Here is a 27,869-nt window from a genome sequence, read left to right on the forward strand (position 1 = left end):
GCGCGCAATCAATTCGCGACTTTCGCCCGCTCGTGCGCACTCGCGCCTGTCGCTCGACCCCTGACGCAGAAATAATAAAGATAACGAACCGATAGGGAAATAATAAAGATAATGAAGAGGACGCGCGAACGAATCGAGAGAAACGGTGGCCGTGTACCTGGGCTACGGGGAATGGATCGCGACGTGGACACTGTTTGACTGCAGCAGAATTAATGACCTGCTTCGTATATATACCGGTTCGGTAGTTCGAATCGACGATAGAGCAGAGCCTGGCTAATTACCTGCGCACTCTCCACAGGGATTGCTTGGCCGACAGTGGGCATACACACCGAGTGCACGACGACGCGCGCGGTTCTGCCAGCCGTCCGGTGCTCGCGTGTGCGTGCACACCGGCTTTAATACTCCGTATGCACGCGTGACGTGCTCGCGTATACGCGTGCACGTGTATAGCGGGCAATAATCGACGGGCGTTATATTTCAGTCGGTTGAATTGGATTCAACGAGTCGCACGCATCGTACCAAATTTGCAAGCTACACTCTCACCCTTTCCCTTCCACCCACCTCCTGTCTTCGTCTATCGTTCCACCTTGTTCGCACCCTCCGTCTCTCTCCTCTTCATCGTGTGTCTGTCTCGTGCCGGCTCGTGTAATTATACCACATCCGTGGAGTCGCGCAAAGTTACCCACGGCTGTTCGTTCGTTCGCGCGTATACGTGGCGCCAACACGCACGCATAGTCGCGCGTTACCAGCTCGTAGGTGAACGTTCGCTGCGTTCACAGCTTGGCTTCAGCTGGCTAGGCTTATTTCGTGGTCGCCCTAGTCCCGTACGGACGATGATGAATGGGTTAATTAAGCGTTTCGCGTTCGTTGGTCACCGGTAGTCGCGACTCCAAGAGTTCGTTAAATTTCATCCCACCCCTCTCTCGCTCCCTCTCCCTCTCTATTTATCTACGCGTCTGCATCTGTCCCAGGCTCTTCCTGGACCGCTGGTGACGCTAACAGCGCTGTAAACGACGCATCTAATTGTATCGCCTTCAACGGTAGGAAATGGAATCAGCGTCGATGACGCGAAAAGTGTTTCCTTCCTCCGTATCCTCTCCGCTTCCGCGCGTTCGTTTCCCTCGCGTTTCGTTCGAGAGCCTTCTAATTGGGGGACATTTTAACGCAACTTTGCGTATCCGCTCCGCGATGAGATTTTCACCGATGCACCGAATTAGGCTGTATTATCACCGAGAGCGTGCTCGAGAGCGGCGCGGATCCGCGCGTAAAGGATAACGAACGGCGACGGGAAGAGGGTGTGCGCGTGTATCGCGAAACGAAAACTCATCGCGCGTGACCGGTTGAACGCGATTTCGTATTGAAATCTCGAATTAAAATGCGGTGAAAAAAGAGGCCGTTGAACGTAATTGTAATAAGCGTCCTCTCTCTCGTCGCGAGCTTTTGCTAATAAAGCATCGGAAAATGCCTCGTGTGCAGCGACGTTACAAAAGTTGCATAAGGGGCAGGCTACGCCGCGAGATCAAAGGAAGAGAACAACAGACGCGCGTTCTCCGCCGTTGTTCACCTCTCGGCAAGGTGTTTCTATACAACTAAACAAATTCCCTTTAAATTAATTAACGCCGCGGACACGGGTGACCGTAGAGCCGCTTATTTCTAGTCCCTTTTGCGCGATGCTATACCGACGATCTCGCTCGCGTAATACCGGGAATTTCAACTGCTCGGTCGCGTGACTGCGTTAGAAAATTTCGAATTAAATAAAACAGCAACGGGCGACTTCCGTGACAGTGAACAACGAGAGAAGGTCGGAGGTGTTTCGTAGCGACGTCGGTCGACTAGCACCTACTTTGTGGGAGGAATTGTTCGGCTTAAGTAGCATCTAGTTATCGTACTCAAAGGGAATATCGGAGAGGACGAATTTCAGGGCGCTTAGAGGACTATTTAAAGGGAGGACAGAGGCGAGGCTGGTCGTGTTCAAAGAGAAATTTGACCGGCGCCATTGCGGGCATAATGCTCTCCCCCCCTATCCTTCTCGGTTTCTCTATAGAGGTTGAAATTAAGACGCTCAGAGCAACCATAATCGCCACGTCTCGGGATCTCGTTGTCGGGTCACGTACAGAAATCCGGGTAGCTAATTAGCCTTCCGCCGCTCTAGGATTCGCCCTGGTCAATCAGCGGCGGAGATTCGGTCTTGATTCGATCCTCGGAGCCTCGTTAGCACCGGCGTATATTCCTCCTGCCCTTCCTCTCTTCCTTTCTCCCTTTCTCGCTCTCCCTCTTTCTCTCCCTCTTAGTCTCGCCTTCTACTTTGCGCCAAAGCTATATATACATGTACACCTGTGTGTGTGGGTGTGTGTGTGTGTGTGTGTGTGTGTGTGTGTATATACATACCCGCGAGAAGGTGTACGTGCGTGTACCCACTTGGTCCGTTGCGGTTCTGTTCTATGTCATTTAATTGCGCTACGTGAGAGCGCCGACGATCCGGCTGCTCTCAGAAGTGGCCGGAATTCTTTTTACTCGGAGAGATCCTCGAATGTGTCGTAATTGCGAGCTGCCGGCACGGCGGTGGCGTAACGCGGAGCGGGGCAGAAGGAACGTGGCGAACGCGTGGTCGTTGTCGCGGTCGTGGTCGTGGTCGTGGACGGTGGCCGCGTTTAAAAATGCATTCCCGTCTTTTTGAATATTAAGACAATCGTGTCCGTACAGGCGGCGCGTCCCACATTCGCGAATAATTCTCTCCTCGTGGTCTAAATTTCCATCCACCGCAGGCTCGCTCGCCCGACCATTTCGACTTTACGGCACTCGCGAAAACTGCGCCGAGGGGTGTAGGAAAAAGAGCCGATCGGCCTACCGAAGCGTGGATATCCAGGCCATCGCGCAGATTCGCTTCCTACACCCTCTCGGGTCTAATCAGAGATTAGACCGTCCTCGTTGAAGCAGTTCCGGTGATGAGATTTCGGGGTTTAAAGAGGGAGCGAGCGCGACGCAAGAACGGTCGCATTTTCAACAGCTGCGAGCCTCGGGTTCGCGGCTGTACGGCATCGTTCCGCGACGCTTAACGCGTAATCCATTAGCCGAATTAATATCCGAGGCAAATTGCGTTTGTCGCGGTAGGCATTCGGGTAACGCGAGGGTCGTGGCGAACGCCGAGAGGTACGGGGCCCGTTGTCAGCTCGCTATTACTAATTCAGAAGGCGGTCGCAGCGCCGCAACGTTATACGGTAGACGACGCATTCTGCATAGCGTATTCAACGGTACAATGGGCCGTGGATGCGAGTTTTGAAATATGAATATGAATACGAGCGCGAGTGCACGCCTCGTCGAATCGCGCCAACGAAGACAGGGGGCTGGCTACCGATCGATGACTTCCCTTTCTCTTCTCTTCGCCGACTATGTTACCATCCTCTCCACGCTCTCCCGTCCCTCCTATTGCCACCCCCTGTTTTGCCCGGAACACACGTTACGATCACCGCGAGTCACGACTCGACCCGATTTATGCGTTTTTGTCGAAAGCGATTGGTCGTTGCCCGCGCGTCGAGGAACTCGCGCCTCGCCGGTTCGCCGGTTCGCCGGAGGAGGTTGCGAGTTTCCGGCCGATTTTCGACATCGGACACCGAAACGGTGTTAGGATCGGCACGGGTGCCGTGCCGGGGGTATTAGTCCGTCGACGATTAATGGCACTTTCCGGTTCCTCCACCGCTTCTTCCTTCTCCATCGCGAGCAACGGTTTCGCGCGAGCGGCTTCCTCTCGAGAAAATTGCAACGATGCACGTTCCATTGGTTTTTTACGTTCATCGAATGTAATTTTACGGGGTGTGGATGGAACGGTGCGTTGATCCGGGAACGGTTCGAGCGTATATCGGTGGCGGGTAAAAGGGCCGGCTATTTCCGATAATACGGATCGTCCTACTTTCGCGTGCGGCCATTAAATCTAATAAAAAAATCCTCTCGTGGCACGGGAGCAAGGTAAATTTCATGGAAGCTCCATTATGTTTGACCTGCCATTTTTCAAAAAAGCCTCAACGTAATATCCTCCCGATTATTCCCGAAGCGCGCGGTTAAACGCGTCCGGTAGGAGAGATTCGAGGCGATTGCCAACTCGCCGAAACTTCGACCGCTGGAAAATCGTTTGACGCGGAAAAATTCACTGGCTCCGCGTGGCTGCCCGATCCTCCATCCTCTTTCTCTCTCTCTCTCTCTCCTCTTTTCTCCCTCTTCTCACCCCCTTCTCGGCCTTTCCCCCAAACGGACCGTGGAAAAGGATTTCGCTCTCGGTTAATTTGACGCGCGCGTTCTGCCCGCCTCGAAATTGGTGGCGATTCGCGGAGCCACGGCATATTTGGCCCCCAGTGTATCATACGAGGTCCCAACGCCCCACGCCGTCCTCCACACCAACCCCCATACCAACTCCCACACCATCGCCGCCTTTCTTGGACGACTTCTGGAGAGGCTGGCCCGCGGCAAGATGCTGCCGCCGGCAATAACCGGTAACGTATTACCACTTCTACCCGGTTGAGCGCATTTAGATCGCCTATTTGGCAAGGCGGCCGAATAACTTTGCGTTTTACTCCGCTAGCGGCACGAATCAAGCGCGAATACCCGCGCCAACAGCGGCGAGTTACGGGTGAGCCGGAGGCGGTACGGAACGGCGATTGCCATCGGTTTTCCCCCGATCCTCGACGATGCAAGAGGATACGAGGGTGGCACACGCTGGCTTGACCAAGCCTGCGCGATAAAACTTGACCCGTTCGCGCGTGAATTATTCCCCAGGCTCGAAGCCGCGACCCGCGGCCGCCGACCGCAATTACGAATTACACGAGCGCGGCTGTTTCGATGGTCGAGACGATATTCATCCGGGGACCAGGCTATTTCGCGCGAATCGACCAATCCTCGTCGAAAGCGAAAACGTTTTCTCTTTCTCTCGTTCGCCAGCGGATTCGTAGAGCGCCGGGAGTCGGAGCGTAGGAAGGCTCGACAACGGGATGAAAAATAAGACGCGAGAACTGTCGCTGTTTTCTTATCGTCTAATCGAGAAGTTCCTTCTCGAGAGGTCAAATAAACTCTATCGAATACGCGTTTCAACTATCCGGAGTTTCCCTTCGCGATTGCTTCGCCAATATTACCCGCGCGATCGGCAAACGCGTATCTTTCGCAATTTCAACATCCGTTACATTTGCCCGGGATCAAAGTTACGAATCACGGCGAAATTCGCCGAACGATCCGGCGCGGGAACAAATTATTCGACACCGTTCGACCCCGCCGCACCCTTCTTCCGTGATCCCTTCTAATACCCGGTCGCGGTCGGCCGCGATAAGGGTGGAACGGCGAAATTTTCTTGACTCCGGCGGACCGGCTCGATGGAAACACCAGCTTCGTCCAATCGCGTTATATTCCCATTTCCCATGTAACGTGGCCAGCGGTCGCCGGACCGGGTCCCTCGGGGACGGAAAAATCCCATTTCAATATTTCACGGCTTACGCCCTATCGCTCCTTGCCGGGCCGGGTGTCGTTAATACGCGAAACAGACAGCGCCACGACGCAACCCACGATGCTCCTGGGGTTTCGTGGCAGCCGCGAAATGACGTATAGACACCTCTGCTATCCGCTGCCTCGGATACCGAGGACGCTCGAGAGCAAACCGCACGGGCAGCGGCCGTAGTAGGCCTACCGGATTACCGAACTGGTCATGCCTCACCGCATGCCAAAAGTCCGTGTACCCGATATCGTTCGGGCCAATTACCCCGACGCTTCGCCCATAATGGACCTATTACGAAGTTGCGTTGTCACCTCGCTAACGCGATTAATATTATTAATGGCACCGGAATAATTCTCCGGACCCTTCTACATCGTCATTTTCTCCTTTCTTTTTCCTCCTTCCGAGATAACCTCTCTTCCAACCTCTCTCTCTCTCTCGTCTCTGTTCTTTCCGATCTAAGGTATTTCGCACGAACGAACGTTACGGGTGATAGTCGGAACAGGGGGTATTATCGTTACGACGATTGCCTCGAGATCCGTGACGCGAGTTGGCGCATGCAGCGAGCTTCGAACGCTAGCCGAATAACCCTTGGTCCTCGTTGTTCGCACGCATTCGCATCGCGAGTTTTTGGAAATTAGCCATCACGGTACCGACCGTTCGAGAGTTTCAACGACAAAAGACTCTCCGTGCGCGGTCCCGTTCGTTCAGTTTTCGCCGCAGCAGCAGCTTTATTGCCGAAATAATCGTTGGAACACGTATCGCGTACGAGGTATCAACAGCGTAGGACGTTAACAGAGGAACGGTATTCGCGTTTGCTGTGCCGTCGGTGCTCGCGTGAACCCGAGTTACCCGGAGTCCGAGGTATTCGACGTATCCGTGGCTTGTGCGCGCGCGATCGCCGACCTCGCCACGCTTCGCCATATGTCGCCGCGATGGCATCGTGGAGGGAATGACGAAACGACGGAAGAAATCTGCGTAGTTGTATAAAGGGAAGGCGATTTTTCACGCACCGGCTGGCCGGGATGTCATCGTGCACGGTCTTCGCCTAGTCGCTCGTATTCCGTCGAACGTGGCAAATGACTCGTGCACGTTGCAACCTCACGGATCCCGGCGAGCAAAGGGACAAGGGAAAAATCGTGGGACAAGGGAGCAGAGAGGGCGGAGGGTTGAACGCGGCACGTACAGGCTACGTGTGTCGGATACGTTAGTCGTAAACGGTCGAAAAATCGCATTGGACCCGGGAGCGCACGACGGTACGGCGATTCGATCTTGCGACGAGAAGAAACCGGCACGGACGGAACGTTACTTAAAACGCGCTCCGCTCGAAACAACCGATGCATCGTCGTACAGAGGGTGTACAGGGAGCCGCGTTCGAGGCCATAGGTCGGGTTAAATCTCGTCGATGCAATCTCCGTGGAGCTCATTCGCGAACTTCTTTTACGAGTGGTCGTGCAATTGTACGATACCGATCCGACGAGCGAACACGCGCGGATCGGACGCGTGTGTGCGGAGGAAAAGCGAAGTAAACGCCCGGCGACGATGGAACGCGACCGGTAGTGTCTAGCCGGAAAGTAGTATCGCCCCGTGTCTGTCGGACAAACGAGAGCGAGACCTCGTCGATGCCGGGCTGTTCCCCTCGTTCGCCGAATCGTCCCTTCGATGCTCGCGATATTTCCCGTTTCACCGATTCGCCGCTCTGCTAGAGAGAGGAACGCGTGCGCGCGTGTCGAGTGGTGCTCGTGTGCGTGCAACGAATGATCTATCGCGACAGGCCGAATATTGCACTTGGTATTATCCAGACACGACAGGCTCATTTGTGCCGAGTGGCTCCGTATTGCGCCACTCGATCTTGGGATCGGTATGCATGGACACTAATGGGCCGAAGGATCTCATGGTCCCTGACACATACTCATTGGCAGGGATAGGTAGAGACAGATAGGCGGCGCAGCAGAGAAAGAGGGTCGCGCGGACGGGAGAAAGAGAGGACGTTAAGGGGGTAAATAGACGCAGTTGCAACGTCCCCGATGTCAGTTATACGAATGGACACACGGGAAATTCGATGGAAAGGGAAACATTTACATAATTGTTAATTACGCTTGAAATTTCGGGGACGCAGGATTTCGATTCGGATTTCACTGGCAGATTCACCTTTTTTCCTACAATTTCTGCCGCGTGACGTTTACAACTGTCCGTCAAGCGACGTTCGCGCTAGAATTCGGATAATTCTCGTTGCTTCGTTCCCGAATTTTCCAATAAAATCAAGAGATCCAGTGCCAGCGGCGCGTTCCTCCATTGCCGTTGTTTGATTCGATTAAAAGGAGAAAAATCGAGAAGGAAAAAGGGAAAACGGGGAAACGCGGCGAACGGTCTTGAAACATTTTCGTCACCTCCGTTCCATCGAATATTTCTCCGTGTAACGAATTCATTCGGACCGGTGGGTGAACGGGTGCGCGTGGATTGGTCCACGATCGATCCATAGTTCGCATTCCGGTACACTTGGCGGGAGTTAAGCGTCGCTTCGCGTTCGCGTCAACCGACGAGTACGCTTTCGACGAGCGAAAGTTCCGGTTCACCGTGAAAATCGCTTCGCGACTCGCTCGCGATTAAGGCGAAACGTCCTTCGTTTGGACGATTCGCCGCAAATGCGATTTCTACGACTACGCGGCAACTTTATGCAAAATAATAATACCCGCTCGAGCGTATTATCGCGCGTACCGTGGAAAGTCGATTGGTTCGAGTTCCGCCGTTCGATCCGCCGGAAGGTCCGCGCGCTTCGCGATAGATGGCCGGATTAACGCGCAGCGCGATACACGCGTCCGCGCGGATGGGCGTGGAGAGAGTATGTCGCAACAAAAGGAGCAACCGGTTAACGAGCAAGCCAGCGGCAAGGTAAGGTGAGTCGGCGTAATCGAATAGTGGATTGAAATGACATCCGCCACTTACGGGTAACTCGACGAGACTCCGTGTACCTTCGGGCTGAGTGGCTCGGCGCGCTATCTAGAGCGTATAGAACGCGATAGACGTTGCACGTTGACCATTATCGGTGCGCGTTGCACCTAAGAAATGGCCCTGGCGAGCAACCATATCGAATTTTCTATGGCGCAGGCAGAACCGTCGCCCCGGCTCCAGAGAGCCACCGGCAGAAACGGGATATCGTCGGATCGCCGTTCACCTAACGCCGCCTCGAGTCACGTTATGACGAATCACTCTCGCGGCCGATAGAATTTCAGCGAAACCCGAAGGTCGTTCGCGTTCTACCGCTTTTCCATAGATATTATCCCGACGGGGGAAGACGATCGTCGTTAGCCGACGGGGTATAAACGCGTTCCTGGCTCGATATCGCTCCGACAACTTCGATTCTCCGGGCTGCTCGTATTCCACTTACTCGTTACCCGGTGCGCAAGCTGTTCCGAAACCGGGGCCAGCGTAGAGCGCGTTACATCCGGATTACCCGCGTTAATTGTTCCGTCACGGACGGAATAGGGTGGAACGCGGCAACGAATCGCGTGGAGTTTTCCGTAATCGGAGAAAGTGAGTCTGTGCATGAGCGTTCTTCGGGGCAAGTTTTATAGGGTAAACAAGAAACTACGGAATCCTATTACGGAAGCAATTGACTCTGCGTCCCCGTTCCTCCTGCTCGCGTTCCGGGTTTCCTCGCTCCACTGGCTCTCTCCCTCTTACCTCGGCTTTCCCATCGGCCATTCTCCACGTATCTACCTTTATTCCCGCCTCGGTCCATTAAGCTCGTCAGGTGACCGAGAACTCGCGGATAAGTCATCTAGAAAGTCTCCCCCGTCCGCCGCTGTCGCGAGAGGCGCGCGTTCCATCGGTTTATTCTTATCGGATTTTATACCGGTCGCGTCAGCTGGCGCTTGTTTACATTTTTTAGCGTAAAACGAGTGCGCTCGTATTTTATCCCCATCAACCTCCCTGACCGTTCCGCAGGGTAACGGGCTGCGAGTACGTCGGAGCGGAAGATACGATGACTTTTTACGGGCGCAACAGCGATGAAAAGGTGGAGACACAACGACAGATGGTGCTCAACAAGTCGGACCAGTGCTCTCTGCACCCGTCCTCGCCCCTCGTTCTCACCCTCGGCTCGTTGTATTCGCAACGCGGTTTCCCGTCTCCTCCAGCGTTTACTCGGCCTTTAGTGGCCATCGCGACGCCCTTGCCTTTTCGTCGCTCTCCTTCCCGCTCGAGGTGCGTAATAACGCTGCGTTTACTCGGCCAACTTTGTCGTACGTTCGTCTCGTACTCGCGTTTGTCTTTTCGAACAAATCGTCGCCGGGTTTTCAGCGTTTTCCGACGTTTACCGCGTCAGGTTTGTCGCTTCGTTACGAACGGCGAAGCGTTTCTCGCGGCGGAGAAACACGAGAGGGTAATTTTTTCGACGTACGGTATTATTCGTTAAGCTCCGTTTAAGCAGAGGCGCAACGGCTGGCTGCTAATTTACACACGGTTGTCTTAGAAATTTAATTAAACGAACGCCTTTATTCGCCGCGCGCCACGCCGGGGAAATCGTCTTTGAGCGGCGACGGCTTTTTCATTCCAAACCACCCCCTGCCCGTCGGCCCTGCTTTAGGTCGAACTTTTGCCCGGCATTAGTCGTCGCTTTGGCTTGTACACCGAGAAGAATGGTCCGGTGTACCAGCGAGAAGAAAGCCACGAAGCCCGTCCCCCATTGGGAGATGGTTTTCCTTTGGCGGACACATTTGCATCCAACTTTGTTACACTCGGTCGAACGACAAAGACATACACGAAGACAAGCAGTCGCAGATGGCCGAAACTTTGCCGTTAGGACAATGCCGGAGCAAGAAGGGACACGAGTAGAGCGAGTCGTTGCTTCGGGGGAATGGTTTAATCGGCCACCTCCTTCGCCCCCGCCCGTTTCTCCACTCTCTCCCGCACCCCCGCCACCCTTAGCCCAACCCTACATATCACCCTTTGCTCTGGTTATCCGTCGGCTGACGAACAATGCCCTGCTCTCCAGCTCGATGGAAACTGAGCCATCTCTCATTCTCTCTCTCTCTCTCTCTCTCTCTCTCTCTCTCTCTCTGTCCCCCTTTCCCTTTCTGTCTTTCGCTCGCCACCAACCCCCTACTTTCTCCCGTTCGTCCTTTCCGCTTCTCCTCCTTACTCGTACTCGGTACCACCACCACCACCACCACCACCACCACCACCACCACCACCACCATCACCACTACCATCGTTGCTGCTATCGTTGCTATGTACAGACGCGTGTACGCGCGCGTAACGAAAGAGGAGTACGTACGCGTATATACAGGTTAAAACATTCGGCGGTGGTCGATGTGCGCGAACGCAAAGCTCACAGTTTCCCCTTTGGAGCACCACTTTCCCGGTGGAGTTTTCGACGGACCAGCTGTTGTAAAGCCACGAACGGAGAACGAGTGGAAAGAGGGCTCGTGTTGCCTTATAGAATTGTCGACTGACGATTACCGGAATCGCTTTAGAGCGTTTTACGCTACTCGTTAGAAAAGGACTGTTTCTCCTGCAGGAATAGCGCGGTCCCTCTATCGCGAGGCTCATTGTAGATGACAAACTTCTCCGACAAACGCGTGGGGGATTCGTCGAGTTTCTCGCGCTTTTCCCTCCCCCAGGCCGATTTTCCCGCGTTATACGCGCATTCGCACGGCGGCGAGCGAGCGATTTGGAAACGAGATGGTTCGACAGCTATAGATAGCGAATCGGAATATAGACTAACGTGGTCGAACGCAATATCGGCGGCATAGTGCACGCGCCAGGATGTCCGTGGTAGTGGCATGCAGGAAATAAATTTTCGCTCGTTCGATTAATTAAATTTCGCCAGGAAATTAATTAACCTTTTCGACGGTAATGAAGTCGGTATTGTCGGCCACGGGATAACACGCCCTTTGATAACTAGATTAATTTTCCAAGGTATCGCGTATGGATTAACGTTTTATAGCGTGACTTCCCGATTCTACGATGGAAAAGTTTCCTTCCGGTCTAACCGCGGGAATTAATCTCCACTCGTCGGTTCTCCATGTTCTCGGCAGCGAGCGAGTTTTCTTACGCGAAAAAACACGGATTATCGCGCTCTCTGATAGGGCGCTATTCGAAGGCAAATTTCCCAGCGTCGATGAACGTCGAGTTCTTTCCGAGCGAGGAATTTCGCGGTATTTTACGTCGAACGGAAAGATTCGCGACAGAGAGAAAGAGAGAGAGAGAGCGAGAGGGGAGAAAACTGGAACGTTCTCGACGCTAAAGGACACTTTTATTTCAAACGTATCGCCAGACGTTCGACTCGCTGGCGTTTACCGCGAATGAATTTCCTTCGAATTCCGCGGGATTAAAGGGTCTCGCGGTGCTTTGCGGTCTCATCGATTTCTAGCCACTCGGTGTTGCTTAATAGTGACTCGGAGCGGGGTCGAAGGCGTGGACCAATGCCACCTTGTAGTGGAAATATTTAATCCGCCATTATGTTGCCGGCTGCACAAAGCTGGACGGAAATCGATAAGCCACGCGAAGCCTTTCATCGCGTGGAATTCGGGAAACAAAAAGGAAAAGAGCAGAAAGAAAATGCAGTCATGGTGGAAAAATAGGTCTCCGTAAATAACCTCTTTGATTTCCACTTTATTGTGTCCGCGTCCTACTTCTTACCATTGTTCCACCGACCTCCCGTGCCATTCGGTTACACGCGACGCGGAAGAATCGCTCGGATGATTCGCGAGTAGCTCGTCTTTCCGATAATTCTCGCGAATGAATTTCGAACGAGCCCCGAAAAGTGTTCATAATGCAGTAACATTGTTCGCGATAGCTGTAATCCGGCAAACGATCCCTGTCAACGCCCAGATTTTCGCGTCCTATATTACACGCCTCGATCGGATTTGCTTGGCGCCGCGCCAATAAATCATTACTAATTATCGTTTAATTAACTGCGGATATTATCCGCGTTGACCCCGGCCGTTGCCCAACAAATGCGTTCGTCGTCTGGTAGCGACCTCGAGACCGTATTAATTTCATTCGCGAAATTATACGACGGAGGATCGTAGGGGGGCGAGTAAAGAATCGACGATGGTCCAGCAGAGGAGACGCGGATTAAACGAAAGACACGGGCGCGGATACCTGTTGTTGAGTGTCACGGACGCTCGTCATAGGTGGCGAGAGAGGGTGCAGATTGACAGGAAGCACGGTCCGGGTGCTCCGCGTGTCTCGTTTGGAGGGTGGCGTCTATCCGGCTGGCACGAAAGGCGCGAACGCAAATTGGAAACGCGAGGTGAAAATAGCAGGACGCCGGGAGCGTGGTTTGGTCGCGGAATTTGCCGCGGGTTGCGCGCGATATCTAGCGAGAGGGGGATCAGAGAGTCGCTCGTTCGCTCGGTTTTCCGTGGTCGTGGTCGTGGTCGTGGTCGTGATCGTCGTCATCGGCGAGGCCAGGTCGTCGAGTCACGATCGACGTCCCCCTACTCGCGAGCACGAAGAATAGCTCGAAGGCGTTTGTTCGTGGAACACGCCGGGGCCAACGACCCCGTGAACGAGCGACGATGAGTGTGCGGAAAATCGCGATGAAATATCGGGCCGCGCGGCGAGAGAGGTGGCGGGTCTTTGTGTGTCCGAATATAACACCGACGACGAAGAAAGCGTGAAAAGGGGCATCCGCGAGTCGAGCTTTTAACCGCCTCTTGCTTCGATTATGCTCGTTCGCGATCCGGAACCCCCGTTCGAATATCCTCGCACGGTTAATACAGTCGCTGGATCGGGGGTGAAGCGATGTCGTGGATGTCTCGCCGGTTGGACACGTCCGACCCGATGTTCCCCGCGTATCGAGTGGAGGAATCGGCGGAGACAGGGAAAAGTAAATATCGAAGGACATAACGCGATCGCTGCGCGTGGTGGTGTCGAGTCGCGAAACGGCTGATACGATTTGGGAAACGTCGAACCCGGCATCGTACAAATCCTCGTTCGACGTGCAGGTATCGACGGGGTGGCAATGGCACGTATTTTTGAAACACCTGTCGGTTTCGCCGGGGAAACGATAAATCGAGTTTCGTTGTCGATTTCGACGCGTTTGGCTGGTACGCGGCCTCTTCGGGTCGTCGGGATCGGGATCTCGATTCGGTCGGCTGGCCGGGAAAGCGGTGGCTCTCTTGCGGTGCACGGGAAAGCGCGTGCTGCCGTGTCAGCGACAAGGCCTCGTAGATTTCGCAGCCCCGTGTTGAACCTACTCTTGATACCAGTTGTTAACAACGTTCAGCGTGTAGTTACAACGACGTCCGAGCGTACGCGTACACACGGGGACCGACCGACGGAACGAACGACGAACGAACGAACGAACGAACGAACGAACGAACGAACGAACGAACGAACGAGCGGTCCTGCTCGTTCCGGGAACAGCGTGCTCGAATAATGGCGTTGAATTTTCCGCGTTCGCACCGCCCGCGGCACGGATATCGGAAAAATCTCGGCAACGCGGTAACGCGGCAGTTTCGATAGCGAACGAGAACGAGCCACGGGGCTGTTCCATTCGCTCGTTCGAACACCGAAAATGCGCGTGTCGATCGATAATCACTATCGTTGATACCGGTTACCGAGCAATTTTTTTCTCTGCCCATACCAATTCGCCGATTAAAACGCTGTCCGCGGACACCTATATAATAGCGCGAATCGGAAGGGTCGCGGCGCGTTTCGGCGCGATCCGTATCGATCGCACTGCTAGGATCCGATCGTTTGCTCAAAGATGAGTACTTTCATGCAAGCTCCCCTGTACCGAATAATATTTACGAGCACGCGCGTGTCGATCTTTATACAATTTTATTCGGAAATCGCGATGTTTCTATTGTTCCCCGGAATTCGCGCGCGTCAAATTGTATTTCGTCGCGCTCGAATTCCCACCGTGTATTTCCCTATGACTGCTCGAATTCTTTTTCCCCGACGCGACGTCCGGCTGTCGTTCGTTCACCGTGTAACTGCATCCACGCGAACACCTACGCTTTTTCGCGCGGGACCACGGCCAATCCGTTGATCATTCGAAATTGTTTCTAATCGATGATACCGTGTATCGGATACGCGTTTCGTTCCCACTCGTACCCGGTGCTCCGTTAATTTCGCGTTTACCGAAAGTTATTTCCACACTCGGCAGCGGTTCCATTCCCATCTCGCTAGCGTAAATCGCTAACGTAAATCGCGAACGCGTCGCGCTCGTGGCGCCCCGAGCGATCGCGATCGCGGCCGATATACCAATTTTCCCTTCGAGATCGTTCCGACCGCGGAATTTCGGCGGTTAATTCGCCATCGAAAAGGTGACGGAACGAAGTAACAGGTAGGTTAGTCGCCCGGCTATCCGCGTCGAAACCGTCAGATCCATCGGATCGCTCCTTTTTTTTTTTCTACCTTTCCTCGCTATTATTTCCTACCATCGTTCGTTCCCTTTCTCCCTGGAGCGTAACCCAGATTACGTTCTAGCGCACACGATCCCCGGCCCGGTCGCATCGGAATTAATTTCCTTCCAGTGAAATCAAATGACGTTCAATTTCCAGCGTGGCTGCAAATAATCGAGAAACCGCGTTACCGATTGCCAACCACTCGTCCAACCTTCGGCGTCGCCCTCCCTTCGCGACGGAACGCTCGAAATCGCTCGATTCGCGTCGATATTATCGCCGTGCCGGTGGAAACGAAGTCGCGTGCCTAAAAGTCGAGCCGCGTGGAGGAGGGTTGCCCCCGAGAAGGGATCGCGATAGGAAATCGCGCGAAATCTTTCCGGGTAGCAGCGTTTCGGACGATCGTGACCGGGACCCTTGTTCCTTTAAGCGGAGACGCGTGTTCCCTTTTTATTGCGGGGATCGTGGTACAAACCGTGCCGGATCCCCGTGCAGTCACGGTTTTTCCCCGATTAAACCGTCGGTGTCGTGCTTGTCCGCCGCGGAAACAAGATCGAAAACGTCGCTTCCGTTCTAAAGTTTACTCGGGTATCCCGACCGCTGCGGTCGCCATAAAAGCGGCTCTACCATTTTAATAACCAAGGAGACAAAAGTGTTTTTTCCTTCGTTAAGTTTTTTAATCTAAATCCGGGAGCTTCCGGAAAAAGCTTTTTGTACCTCTAACAGTTTTTAAGCCAGCGTTAGAGGCGTGAAACTCTCGGGGGTGGTTTCATCCGTTCAACTCGAGTCCCCGTGGCGAACAAAAACCGCGTGTCCCTCGAACTTTACCGTCTTCACCGGCGTCGACTTTCGTCGAAACCCCCGTCGGGTACCCTGCCGGAAGAAACTCCATCGGACGTTTACCCTACCGATTAAACCGTATCGATACTCGGACGCGAATATCCGATTCGTCGTATTCTCGTCGCGGGGGCACGACAGAAAAGGAAACGGATAAGGGTTTATTTCCAGACTCGCCTCTGCCGTCTGTCTTCGCGTGGCCATTATTATCCCGGTGAACCCGAGTCGCGATAGGCGATTCCTCGTCGCGTAACAGTGGTCCCGCAACAGTCGCGGCGTCGCGACGCTTTCGGTTCGCTCGAGCAGGTCGGTGGTGGGCTCGAGGTCGCAACGGAGAGCGCATGCTCCGCGATTACTTCGCACGATAATTCGCAACGAGGCGCGTATAACCGGGCTTGTCCGGGAGGATCGCGTGGTCGCTGGTCATCGTATCTCTACCCTTGCTCCCCCGCCGACACGCGGATGTCCAGCTGCCACCATCGGTCGCCGGGAACAGCCGTGCCGCGCGCGGAGGGTCCGCATTAGCCCATTATCTTAATCTGCCAGCGCGTGGGACAAATAACAGGGTAGCCTGGCCGCACGCATCCCACCGCCGCGACCCACCATCGCGACCCACCGCCGCCGCACGCCTCCGCTACGCTTCGTCCCCATGGCGTGCCCCGCCGCGATGTACACGCTCGCCCCGTTTATATTACGGCCACCGGAAAGTAATATTTTTTTTCCAACCCAAGAAACATTTTTTCCCCTAAGCCGCGGGTACGCTCGTTATCTAATTGATTACGCGATCCTTGTCGCGATTCAGCACGCGCTGTTCTCGTCGATACGGCGGAGCAGCGAATTACCGGGAAACGAGTACAGCCGGGTTACTCGAGTTCCTCGAAGGGATCGCGTTGCACCGGCCGTACGTTTTCATTCCAACGACGCGTTTCCGCCCGGCGCTAACGAGACTCGTTCGGCGAGACGCGTCGAGATCGACGAGCGATCGGCCTCGTGCACCGCGGGTCACGAGCACGTGGAAACGGAAGAACGTGGACAAAGGTCGTTTCGAGGGTGGCTGATCGGGCCGTACCGGCGCGTGCACGTGCAGCGTAATATACGTCGCCTCGTAGACTCTCGTCCCTCGCTCGTACATAATCGCTCGGTGCCCATTCCGTGCGCGGAATTGTTTACCCATACTTCGTTCCGATCCCTCCGCTAGCTTTCGATCGACTTTCGTTTTACCCCCGCGGCCACGTTCGTGCGTCGTGTTTTATGTGACAGGGGGCTAAGTGGCAGGCGAGCTGATTAGGGGTTCCCTGGCGATTGCGTTTTTTTCAGCTCGTTTCACCGCCGACACCTGTTTAATATTAATCGCGGATCGATTCCACCCTCGTGTTTAACGTTAATTTGTTCGCGGTTATTTATTAACAGCCGGGAAATCGTACGCGCGCGGCCTGTAATCGTCGTAAGGCCGCGACGAGGACTCGGCCGCCGCGGATGGAGGACGAGGAGAACCTCGCTGTGCTATTTTATATACTATTTCCTTTCAGGCTTCCCGTTGAGCGACGTCGAATATCTCCGGGAGCAAAAGCCAGCGTGAACTCGCGGGATTACGAGAAGGTAGCAGCGTGGGAAAGGATACGGATAATTTGCGCCGAAATTGAATGACGCATTATCCGAGGCAAAAGACGATATTTAGCGCATTCGTTTGGTTAATTGAAAACTCCGCGAGCGCGTCTTCCGTGGAAAAGGGGTGCAAGGGAGATGGGCGCAGCCGTGTACGCCGCGGCTAAGTATACTATCACCGGGCGCGCAACTGGCACGGTTAAAACAATACTCGTGACGAATGTACGCTTCACGCAGCCCCTTGCGCGCAATTAATTATTCGCAACTATAGTGATTAATGGTGGTAATTCGGGGGAGCACGGGACTGAAACGGCAGCGCCGAGGGACAGAACGTTACGAGCCGCGGCAACCCTATTTAATATCGCGATACCGACCCCCTCCGACCATCGGTCCGGCTTCACGGGGAAAGAAATCTTCGAATCCTCTTAAACACCTGTTGTCTCCGCGTCTTTTTTCCCTCCCGTTCAACGCGGTCGCGATTCTCGTCGTCGCCCCCCCCCCCCCGCTGCGTTATTCTCGGTCTCGCGCGATCTTTCGCTTCGGTCAGAGCCGGTTAAACGAGACCGAGCAAACGCGATCGTGCTACCGAATCGTTAAATGCTCGCGTTCTTACGGGTTACCCGCATCCTCGGTGCACCGCGTCACGGTCCGAGAGACTTTGGACGAGGTTACGAGTACGTTCGCACGGCTATGATCCGTGGACGACGTTGCGCCTCATTTTCCGAAAGGGCAGCCATCGGTCAACTGCGTCGTCGGGGTTGCGGTTAATCCAGTCCGTTGGTCGCGGTCGTGGTCGTGGTCGCGGCGTCGGTCGTGGTCGGCATCGTACTCGCGGCCGGTCGTAGACGGTGGGAGGCAAGGTTGCTGCCGTGAAGCATGCAGAGAGGAGAGCAGATAGAGCCGTGGTCGCGATAGAGATAGAGACAGAGGGGGAGAGAGAGAGAGAGGAGCAGTGAAACAGTGGAGCGAAGAGGACGAGAGGAACGAAGGAGGACCAGGAAGCATATCGGAGGATGTGGAGGAGGAGGAAGAGCAGAGAAGCGGGCAAGCGCAAGCGCCCGTCCGATCGATGCCCGTCTCCCGCTCGTATAAAGCGCTCGTCCTCGGGGGGCGCGCGACAGTTGGCGTTCCGCATTCGGAACATGCGCCGCGACGCGGGTGTTCACCGAGTTCACCGTTTCTCCTAGAAAGCGTCCTTGACTGTATCGTTCTCGCCAGCTCGTTCGCGGACAAACGTCGCGGGCAGACCTCGGAGAGTCACCGCCGTTGTCGTCGTCGTTGTCGTCGTCGTTGTCATCGTTGTCGTCGTCGTCGTGCTCGATGACCGATCTTTTCGCGTCGCGCGATCAGTCTTGTTTACCGCGGCGAGCAAGTCAGGCCGCGTGTGTTGTCCTTGGACAATAACATTCCTCGAGAGTCGCCGTAGCGATACGGATCGCTGGTATCGCGTCGTCCGCCGGCGTACCAAGCGGAGTCCATTTTCGCGAAAGTGTGGGCCGTTGGCAGTCGGGTCTCGCAGTGATTACGAACGCGGAGAACGCGATCGATCGACGAGTGAATATCATCGGGATCAGTGGTTGCGGACAGAGATAGAGAGGGAATCTCGAAGGGAATAACGCGGTGGAAGACGCTGGCAAGATCAGCGCGCGGGACGATAACACGCACTCGGTGGATACGCGATACCTCCGCGTGTTCGCGTTCCCCGGAAATCCGGCGCGTTGAGCACGGATGTCCAGGCTCGGCGCGATCACGCCACGGACGGTTTGACGTCACGACCATTCACGATCGAGTTGGCCGCGTCAGAGGCGCGTTCCCCAGCGTCGCCTCCGAAGCAGCGACGATTCGGCCGGTCAATTGGTTCGACGTCGCGCGTCACGGCACGACGAAGCCGCGGCTTGATTACTGGCTCGTTTCTCGCGACGTGTCAGCGACATTCGTCCCGGGCGAGATACATCCGGGCAGGCGTCAGAACGGCGGTCGCTGGACCGTCCGGCGGACGTCTCGACCGCCGTACGGCGAACCGCTGGAGCCAGGAGGTGGAGAAGGAGGGGTTGTGGAGGTGGTGGAGGAGGAAGGCCCGCGGACGTGCAACAAGTTAAGAGGCCGCCGCCGCTACCGTCGACATCGCTGCCGCCGCCACCGTCCTCGCCACGATGTGACATGGATATCCTAGCCGTAGCCTGCGCCCTCGTCGCCACGGCCCTCTATTGCAACACCCTGCAAGCGGGTTTCGTCTACGATGATCGGTGAGTCCAATTCTCTTTGCCTGCTTTCTACATTTTATTCTGCCTTTCTTTCCATTTTCTCGCGCGTTATCGCGCCACGTTTAACCAATTACACCGTTACGTGTATGCCCCGGTAGGCCCGATGTTCTTGGAAACTCGCGTTCCCTCGATACCCCGCGTCGACTGGTAAACAGGTGTACGGCGTTTCGAGGTTACACCCGAGGGTGCGTCAACGACGTATCGTTGTTTGTAAATATTACAGGGTAGTCGTCGAGATCTGTTGGCGCGTATCGATTTTTCGACGAAACCTCGTGTCATCGACCCCCGGTCCTTGGCGGTTTCGCGCACCAAGAACCACCGAGAATCTTCGACGTCGCGCGAGCGTTGGCAATTTTTCGAGAAATCGCGAAACGCGCGCGCGTGGACCGTCCGGAAGATCGGTCGGGGACCATCGTACTCGCGGTTGGTCCAGCGACGCGAAAGAACCGATACGCGGGGATATAGAATCGATCGTAGATAACGGCGAGCAGCGAGGCTGCTTAATGGCAACGATAATGGTGGTATTTATCGGCACTGGGCAATAGACAGTAAATGTAGAGTGTAACTGCAAATAAGCGCAAACACAATGAATAAAGGACAAGTCGCAGCTGGATAAGCTGATTTACGAGCTACCGCGATTTGCGTTCCGATTTCATTTAATCCGATTCCGTTCCGGTTTAGTTAATCAGATATTACTAATTACGCCAACGGCGGCAGCAGGACGCGAATCATACGCCATTGGATTAGCGTTAACCATTTTCGGACAAGCGTTACGGAATTAATCGTTCCCTTCGGCGATTGTCGGTCACCCCTGCGTACTTACTTATTTACATGGCACTCGGTACTTGCCACTGCCTTTTCCGGTAGATCGCGAGTAAACGCGAGACTCTGGCGCGAATTTCCTGCTCGAAGGTTGGAGGAGACCGGGCCGCGAGCTATAACTCGCGGAATTACTCGCGAGTCGCGGGCGAGTAGATAGGATTCGGCACGCAGGACGCAGCGGCGCTGCACGACGGTGCATAATCCGAAGTTACTCTCGCGATAAGCGTCCTTAATCCCAAGCTCTCGAATTCTATGATACCGAATCCCTTAATTGAGTATCCCGTAATCTCCGGAACATCGTAGTTGCGGGTCGATCAGCTGCGAGGTTGGTGTGCTCACCGAACCAAGCCCGATTACGTACTTCTGGCGTCATCGATGGGAATCTGTTGCATCGTTATCGCGCGAGCGCGCCTCCGTGAACGTTGCACAGGGTGCAATGGTCCACCGCCGATAACTTCCCTCCAGCCATTGACAGCGGGCCCGATAACGCGCCGATTTATTCGCCTGCATTTTCCACGATAAGCTCTCGAGCGTAAGAACCGCGCGGCTAGTCTTTGTTGCATCGCCGAATCGGCTCGTTTCCACTACGATCGATCCCCGTCTACGGGGTGTTTGGTAAATCCTAACGGCGTCGCGGCATAATTTCCGATCTCCTCGACTTTAAGGAACACCCGGGTTGTTTAATTCGGGCGTCGTCGGGTTCAGTCGTTGCTCGCGAGCGTGTCAGCGACAACCGGTGGCTGGACGCAAGAGCGTTACCTCGCGCGTTGCAAGGTCTTTTCACGTATTCCCCTTTCACGTGGCTTGGATCGCGATCGCGAAGCATTCGTTACGCGTCTATCGGTATACGCGCGAATTTAATCGGCTATATCGGTCGGTTTACCGACCCCGTTGCGTTATCCGTTAAACTCGGCAGACACCCGGTAGTAAGTAGCGGCTGTAGGATTGGCCGTTGGATTCGCTGCGATTCGCGCCATAAATAGTTAGACCCGGTGTAATGGAATAACGCGGCTAGCGGGTAATCGTATGAATCAGTTTATTCCGGGGGTCGCGTTAGAAATCAACCGTGCAGCCTGTTCTAATGGAATTGCGTGTACCGGTTGGTCCGACGATCAAACGTTTAATCGCCGAATAAATTTCAATCCGGTCAGCCTACGAACGGCGCGGGAGCAAAGGCCGCGTGTATCTCTCTTTCGGACGAGTTGTCGTTGCTAACCGCCACGATCCCCCGTGGAACCTTAAAACCCCGGCTAATAACGAAAATCGAGCGCGAGCATTAAGCCGGGATAATTTTTCATCCATATCCGGCCCATTAGCGGGCAGCGCGTTCGATGCTACCGCCAAAGCTAACGCGAGCCAATGCGCCCGTGGCGACCATAATCGAGTCGGGTCCAGTTATGAACGAGAGTCCGGTCGAGTTTCCACCCCTCGTCCTTTTTGCCCCCGTTCTCTCTTTCTCCCCCGTTTTCGCTTCCTCGCGCGACTCTCGTCTCACCCTCGTCGACTTCTCGCACCCCCTCGCCCTCGTAATCCCTCGTTTTCCCGCTCGTTTCCCGTTTCCGTTCTTGGCCGGCCGCGAAGTGTCGGCGTGGCGTCGCGACAATGGAGAAAAAGTTCCCGCCTCTGGCGAGAAGATTCGCCAGGGTGGCCAAATCGCAGCGGGGATGACGTACGCGAGTCGTGTACGCGGACCCGAGTATCGGGGGATCGGTTCCCCCGCGCGCGAAATCCATCGCCATTTCTACCGGTACGGCGTCGTATCCCGGAAGGGTATCTCCCTGTCGGGCGGGTAAAAAATGAAGAAAAGTTCGTATGATAAATAGGAGATACGAGATCCGAAGATCCCGTCTGGTTTAGTCCGGGCGCAAAGGTTTTACTCCCGGAGTTTACCCCGTCTCGAGAGTTTATTCTGGCCGCGTTGCGCCATGCTAAAACTCATGGGATAATAAAAGCGTCGTATTTTACTGCGTCGCGCCGACCACAATGCCTTGGCAAAGAATACGGCCGGCTATATTTATTTGCCCGGGAATTTTTTTTTACCCCAAGAAACGGGCAGGGCGGGTGCACCCGAACGCGGTAGCCGCGCGAAGGGACCAAGAGGTGGAATCGGGTTGACCGTCGGACAAAATACCGGGGATCTCGGGGGTCGGCGAGAAAAGATTTCGGCTACGTTCCACGCTCCGGCCTGGTCCGTCTAATCTCGTAACGTCGACGAGTTTTAGCGAGACGCGGCGGCGTGCCCCGTGCCTAGAGACGACCCCGCGACGCTACCGGCTAGAGGGATGCAAGAATAGGAAAAGTTACACAGAGGCTTAGAGTTCCCTTTCCCCCGTAGCGACGGCCGTGAATAATAAGGGAGCTCGGCGGCGGTGTGCCATTCGGTCGCATGAAATGTAAACCACTGCATTACCGTTTCAGTTGCTCGCGGAGTTTTCAGAAGACGCGCGCGGCGTACGCGTCTTTCCAGCGACGCGTATAAATAATCGACGGGGCGGGTTCGGGTATCTCCAGGTGGAAAAAGGGAACGCGGACGGGCAGGGAAAGCGCGTAGAATTTTTCCGACTGGAAACGAGTACAATCTCTCGCGTATAAATAATCAAAATCGATTACGAAACGGTTGTTTTCCAAGTGTTTTTGTTCCCGGTTGATCCGTAAAAAAGTCTGCTCTCGCGAGATCGAGTAGCGGAGGAACGTGTTACGCGAACTGTTTAAACACGTTTGCACACGGTATCGAGAAAATAACAACGCGCAACCGGTGCGTGGCTGCGTGGGCGCGCGTCCATGTTTATGTTTTCGTTAAATAATGGAATTAAGCTCTTTTAAAACCTTTTTTCGCCCAGTCTGTTATTTCACGGTACATTCGTTTTACACTCGACCGTTTCCCGTCGGTACGTCGAATGCTTGTTCGCCACCGGTTCAACGCGCCGCACCGGTGCTCGTATAATTTCCCTCCGTTGCTGGTATTACGGAAAAATTTTTCGCTTCATCGATGCGACGGTACGACGCGCGACGAATCCATAAAACGGGTATGCCGTTTGTTCGTCGGGTTCGCGAAAAACCACCCCCTCCGTTGTGTGCCGCGGCCCGTTCCGCGTTTAATCGATAATTCGCGGTAATCAATTACGGCCGGAAATATCAGAAATTACGGACGCTCGTAATTTCCCTTGACCGTGGAGAGGAACGCCGACTTTGGTACATCGCCGGATTTGGTACAATCCTGCCGCGGCGCGGAAAACGCGAGCGTCGTCCGCCGCCTGGCCGCCGTAACGGTGGCCGGTCATCCAGGAGTATTAAAAAATTGCATCGTTTGGCTGGTCGCGCGTGTAACGCGAGGGTGGCGCGGCGTGCAGGTCGGAACGAGGATTTCCACTCAAATTAACCTGGTAGCGCGCGCAGCTTCGAATCGAATCGGCCGACAACGTCTGAAAACGGGAAAGCTAACGAGAGCGAGAGAGAGAGAGAGAGAGAGAAGGGGTGGTCAGGTGGGGCGACGAGAGGGTCGGAGGGACGGGGCAGAGGGAAAAATGTGCCGGGCCGCTCGTGAGCGCTTCTGCCGGCGCGTAATAGATCTTGGATCGCATGCAAATCCGCTCGTTGTTCCGCTCGCGTTGTCAGCTGCGACTGACAATGCAGGATGAGCGCACTCTGAGGATGAGCTTCGGGGAAAGAGAGTCGACGTGCGGGTGAGTGACGGTACGCGACGGGATCCCGAATGCCGCGTGTACCTCGCGATATTTTAATATCGCCGTTTGGGCTAACGATTTCGACGCGGGAAAGGACGCGCGTTCTCGAACCGCGCGCTCGCGACGAACGGGTCGTTCTTGGAATTATATGTCACGGGAGGATGACCGCCGACGAGTCGATCGATCACCGATATACCGCGCTTTTTCTCCGCGTGATAAATCCCGACTATTTGTCACACGCGCGTTACTCTCCGTCCGATCGGCGTGCTCCTATTAAGAGAAATCAATCGGATTTTATCGCGCGTTCTCGCTCATTTTCGCCCATTTTCGCCGACGTATCCCGTCAACGAACCGTGCTTCGTGCCCCGACGTGGTGCTTCATTCGCCGACTCGTCAACGCGAAAATCGTTCCTCCCTCGATATACGAATGACAGCTCGAGCAGCTGGCACCCGCATCTTTAATTCTTCACCCTCGTCGTTCGAACGTCGACCCGTAATCACGGAGCGTCCGCGGTGACACAGCGATCGGAACGGCGGCCGCGGGGGTGGTGCTCGACGCACGAACGAACGCGGAGGGTGAAACAAAGAGTCGCGTCTACCCCCGGTGCGTCGTGGAGAGCGACGGCAGGGGCAGCTGGAGCGGGTTTTTGGAGCCCGTCATTTGGCCGTTGGCTGAAATTCTTGCAATTCCGTCGCTGGAATATCGGTTTATTTATTCGTGCAGGCCAGCGGCGTGGCGCTTATGTATGCGCGGCTGGACGACACTGTGCGCGAATAAAGCGGGCACGGCCATTCCGCGTGATAGAGGATGCAGCTCGGCCGGTGCACGCTCGGTCGACGAGCATTTATCCTGCGGGACCGAACGGTCCTGGATCGATGCGCTTTATCGCGCCAGAAAGAGTAGAACCGGCCGGAGAGCGAGATTATTTATCGTCGGGCTCTTGGCCTTGATAGGGCCTTACCGTTCCCGTGAAATACAACGCGCCGTTGATAGAAACGCGCGCCTCGAACATCGGAAAACAATCGAAATCCGTTGCGACGTATTTATACGAGCGATCCGCAGAGGGGGTGGTTCGACGCGAGACGAGGATCGAACGCGTGCGTACGGCTACAGAGTGCTCGTGTGGCGTACCATCTCGATATAGGCTTTATGGAACGAAAGTAGCGGAAGGTTTGTAAGGCAACGTCGGTCTAGACTAAGCCGCGCGTCTATCAAAGTTATCGCGGATTAGATGGCAAGATACGCTTCGAGGTTTCTTTGAGGCGAATTTTCGCGTTCGCCAAAGTTCCCGGGCTGGAACCGTCCTACCCACGCATATTTGTTCACCGTTTACTCCCCTCTCTCTCTCTCTCTCTTTCTCTCTTTATCTTCCTTTTCTTCCCAAGTCGCGAAAAATGCTCGCCAACACCGTGTGCCCCCTGCCTAGCCGTCTTCTCGCTGGCTGGCAAAGACGATGAATACACCTGCTGGCGCGGGTGCTCGAAAAGCGCAAGGACCGATGCCTCTTTGTATCCCGCTCTTTCAGATCGCGCCACGCACCATTCATCGGCCAGCCAATATCGCTAAGAGATTTCTGCCCCAAGGAGATTCCTTTCGGAACAAACGATGATCCGGCGAACGCTGAAACGCCACCGCCGCGCAGGCTTCAATGCGAGCCGCAACTTCTTGCTCTTTCCGCGTTGCTGCCGGGTTCCGCTCTGAATACGCCACGCGTGCAACGTTTTAATCGAGCGGCCGTGCACACACCGAGACCTGGACGAGCAAGCGCCCTTTGTTTCCTTCTCTCTTCCCGTCTTTCTCCCTTGTCGGGCGAAATCAACGAGACCGGTAAACCGATGCGAGGACAGGGCTGCAATTACACCGCGTGCGTCGCAGAACTAATTAGCCACGGTTAATTTGTGCACCATTACCTGACGTCAGACTATGCCGCGCGATACGAGCCACGAGGGAAAGTGCACGTGGAAGAGAGTGGCAATTTCCACGATTAAACTCTCTCTCTCTCTCTCTCTCTTTCTGTCTCTCGGCGAATGATCGAATTCCATCGCGGACCGCGAGAATTTTCTCTTTACCGTCCAACAGTCGACAGTGACGAATTTTTTCTTCCTTTTCGTTTTACACTTTCTCTCGCTTTCCTTTCTATTTTTTTTTTTTTTTTTATCGTAAATACGGCGAATAATTAACAAAACGCGGAGAAAAACCGATTGAAAGTATCGGATTTTCTTTGCCGACAAACGAAAATCGAATATTTGCCGCTCTATTCGCGTGAAACGATGATATAATCGAGCCGATTGGCCGATGCCAGGTGGTATCGCTCTCTCGGTCCCTTCTTCTCCCGTTCTATCCCCCCACGTGAAATCGGCAGTCGGCCGAATTGGAACGAATCGACGAGAGGCACGCACCGCCATTTTTATGCTCGTTTCCTGGGTCACCCGCCGCGCCACCGCGAAAACACTATCAGCTCGGAGCAATTTTGGACAGCCTGCTGCGCGACCGGGTAATGAATTCGCTCGTGCGATTTATTAATCTATAAATCCGATCCGATCGGTCACAAGCCTACTGTGGGAATCGCATTTCGCCATTCCGGCGTGAAAAGTTCGCTTTTATCGCGACCGGAAGGAAGGGAGGCATGGAAAAAGTAATCTTTCAAAGCGAATTAGCGTTAATTGCGAATGATGAATCGATATCAAAGGTAATTAATTATTCCTCAGTTTCTATTCCGTCGTTCGTCCATCGCCTTTCGTTTAAAATTCGCCGGGTACATTTGTTAAAAGCAACGGCCGCGGAGAGAGAATTTTACCGGCCGCCACATCGAGGGGTATAAAGTTTCGACGGAATTGGAGCTTGGAAAAATTACCACGTTCGAAGGAATATTCTCATCGCGAAGCTTGTGAAATTCTCGATGGAAATCCGCGATAGCGACCATCTAAAAATCCCACCTCTCGCGGACCTCGTGGACTTTCGCCGTCCGAACGTAATACGAGAGACGGCAAACAGAAAACAGAAAAAGGGTAGAAAAATCTCGCGACGTAAAGCGGTAAAGCGGGAACGTGGAAGAAGGAAACGGAGGAATAGGGGAAAGGGTATGGAAGGATGTCGAGGAAGTAATCCGGGCGGTAAATAAATCGGCGTAAAGAAATTGGCGGTGAAATTGGAGGAATTAAGAAGAACGCGAGAGAAAGGTGCGCTTTCGCGGACGAAATTGCGTCTGGCAGATTTCGAGATAACGCGACTTGCGAATTCCCGGGATAACTCGGGATGCTAAAACGAATATGCGAAAAATCCGGGAATGGCAGCTTTAGATAAGGCGGTGTACGAGGAAGATTTGTGGGTTCGTGAATGGTTCATGGCGTCTCTATCGACTACCTTCAGGTGTCGTGCTTTCTATCCATATTGTTATCGTTTCTATAGGATTTACAAGCTTCATGAACGTGCTGCCGAACAAAGGTTAGGCTAAATTCGAGATTTCTGCTTCCACCCCTGGCATTGAATCGAGTTCTCTCTTTTCTCTTCTCCCCCCCCCCCTCTCTCTCTCTTTCTCTCTGTCTCTCGGAGATAAAGATTCTCGACGAAGGCAGCGTCGGTTTCTCCGTAGACGGGATGCAGAATTATTTTCAGGCGTCGGCAATAGAATCGCGGAAGGGATTTTCGCATGGCAAGCTGGGGGTGCCTACCGAGATAAAGAGCGAATTCTTTCTTATCATCCCGTGGCAGCGAGCTTCCTGCTCGGAACAACAACGTTTCGTTCTTCGGTTGGCAATAAAACGTTGCCTCTGTCTCCCTCGCTTCTTCTCACCTTTATTCTTCCTCCTCCTCCTCCTCCTCCTC

The 27,869-nt window shown here is 54.4% G+C and overlaps 1 protein-coding gene and 1 long non-coding RNA gene across 2 annotated transcripts in view; both read left to right on the forward strand.

The window, feature by feature from the left end:
- The window catches only part of LOC108556160 (uncharacterized), a 50,143-nt gene extending 32,374 nt beyond the window's left edge, over positions 1–17,769 (forward strand). The window contains exon 3 of the long non-coding RNA XR_001890808.1: positions 17,199–17,769. This is a non-coding gene — a long non-coding RNA (uncharacterized LOC108556160). The remainder of the gene's footprint in view (positions 1–17,198) is intronic.
- A 482-nt stretch (positions 17,770–18,251) lies between these two features.
- Positions 18,252–27,869, forward strand: part of Tmtc2 (Transmembrane O-mannosyltransferase targeting cadherins 2) — a 168,681-nt gene continuing 159,063 nt past the window's right edge. Inside the window, exon 1 of the mRNA XM_017912123.1 lies at positions 18,252–19,520. Within this exon, the coding sequence (XP_017767612.1) occupies positions 19,435–19,520 (86 nt within the window). The 5' untranslated portion in view covers positions 18,252–19,434. The remainder of the gene's footprint in view (positions 19,521–27,869) is intronic.

The sequence above is a fragment of the Eufriesea mexicana genome, unplaced genomic scaffold, assembly GCF_001483705.2.
Source record: "Eufriesea mexicana isolate 0111107269 unplaced genomic scaffold, ASM148370v2 scaffold474474858, whole genome shotgun sequence".
Lineage (NCBI taxonomy): Eukaryota > Metazoa > Arthropoda > Insecta > Hymenoptera > Apidae > Eufriesea > Eufriesea mexicana.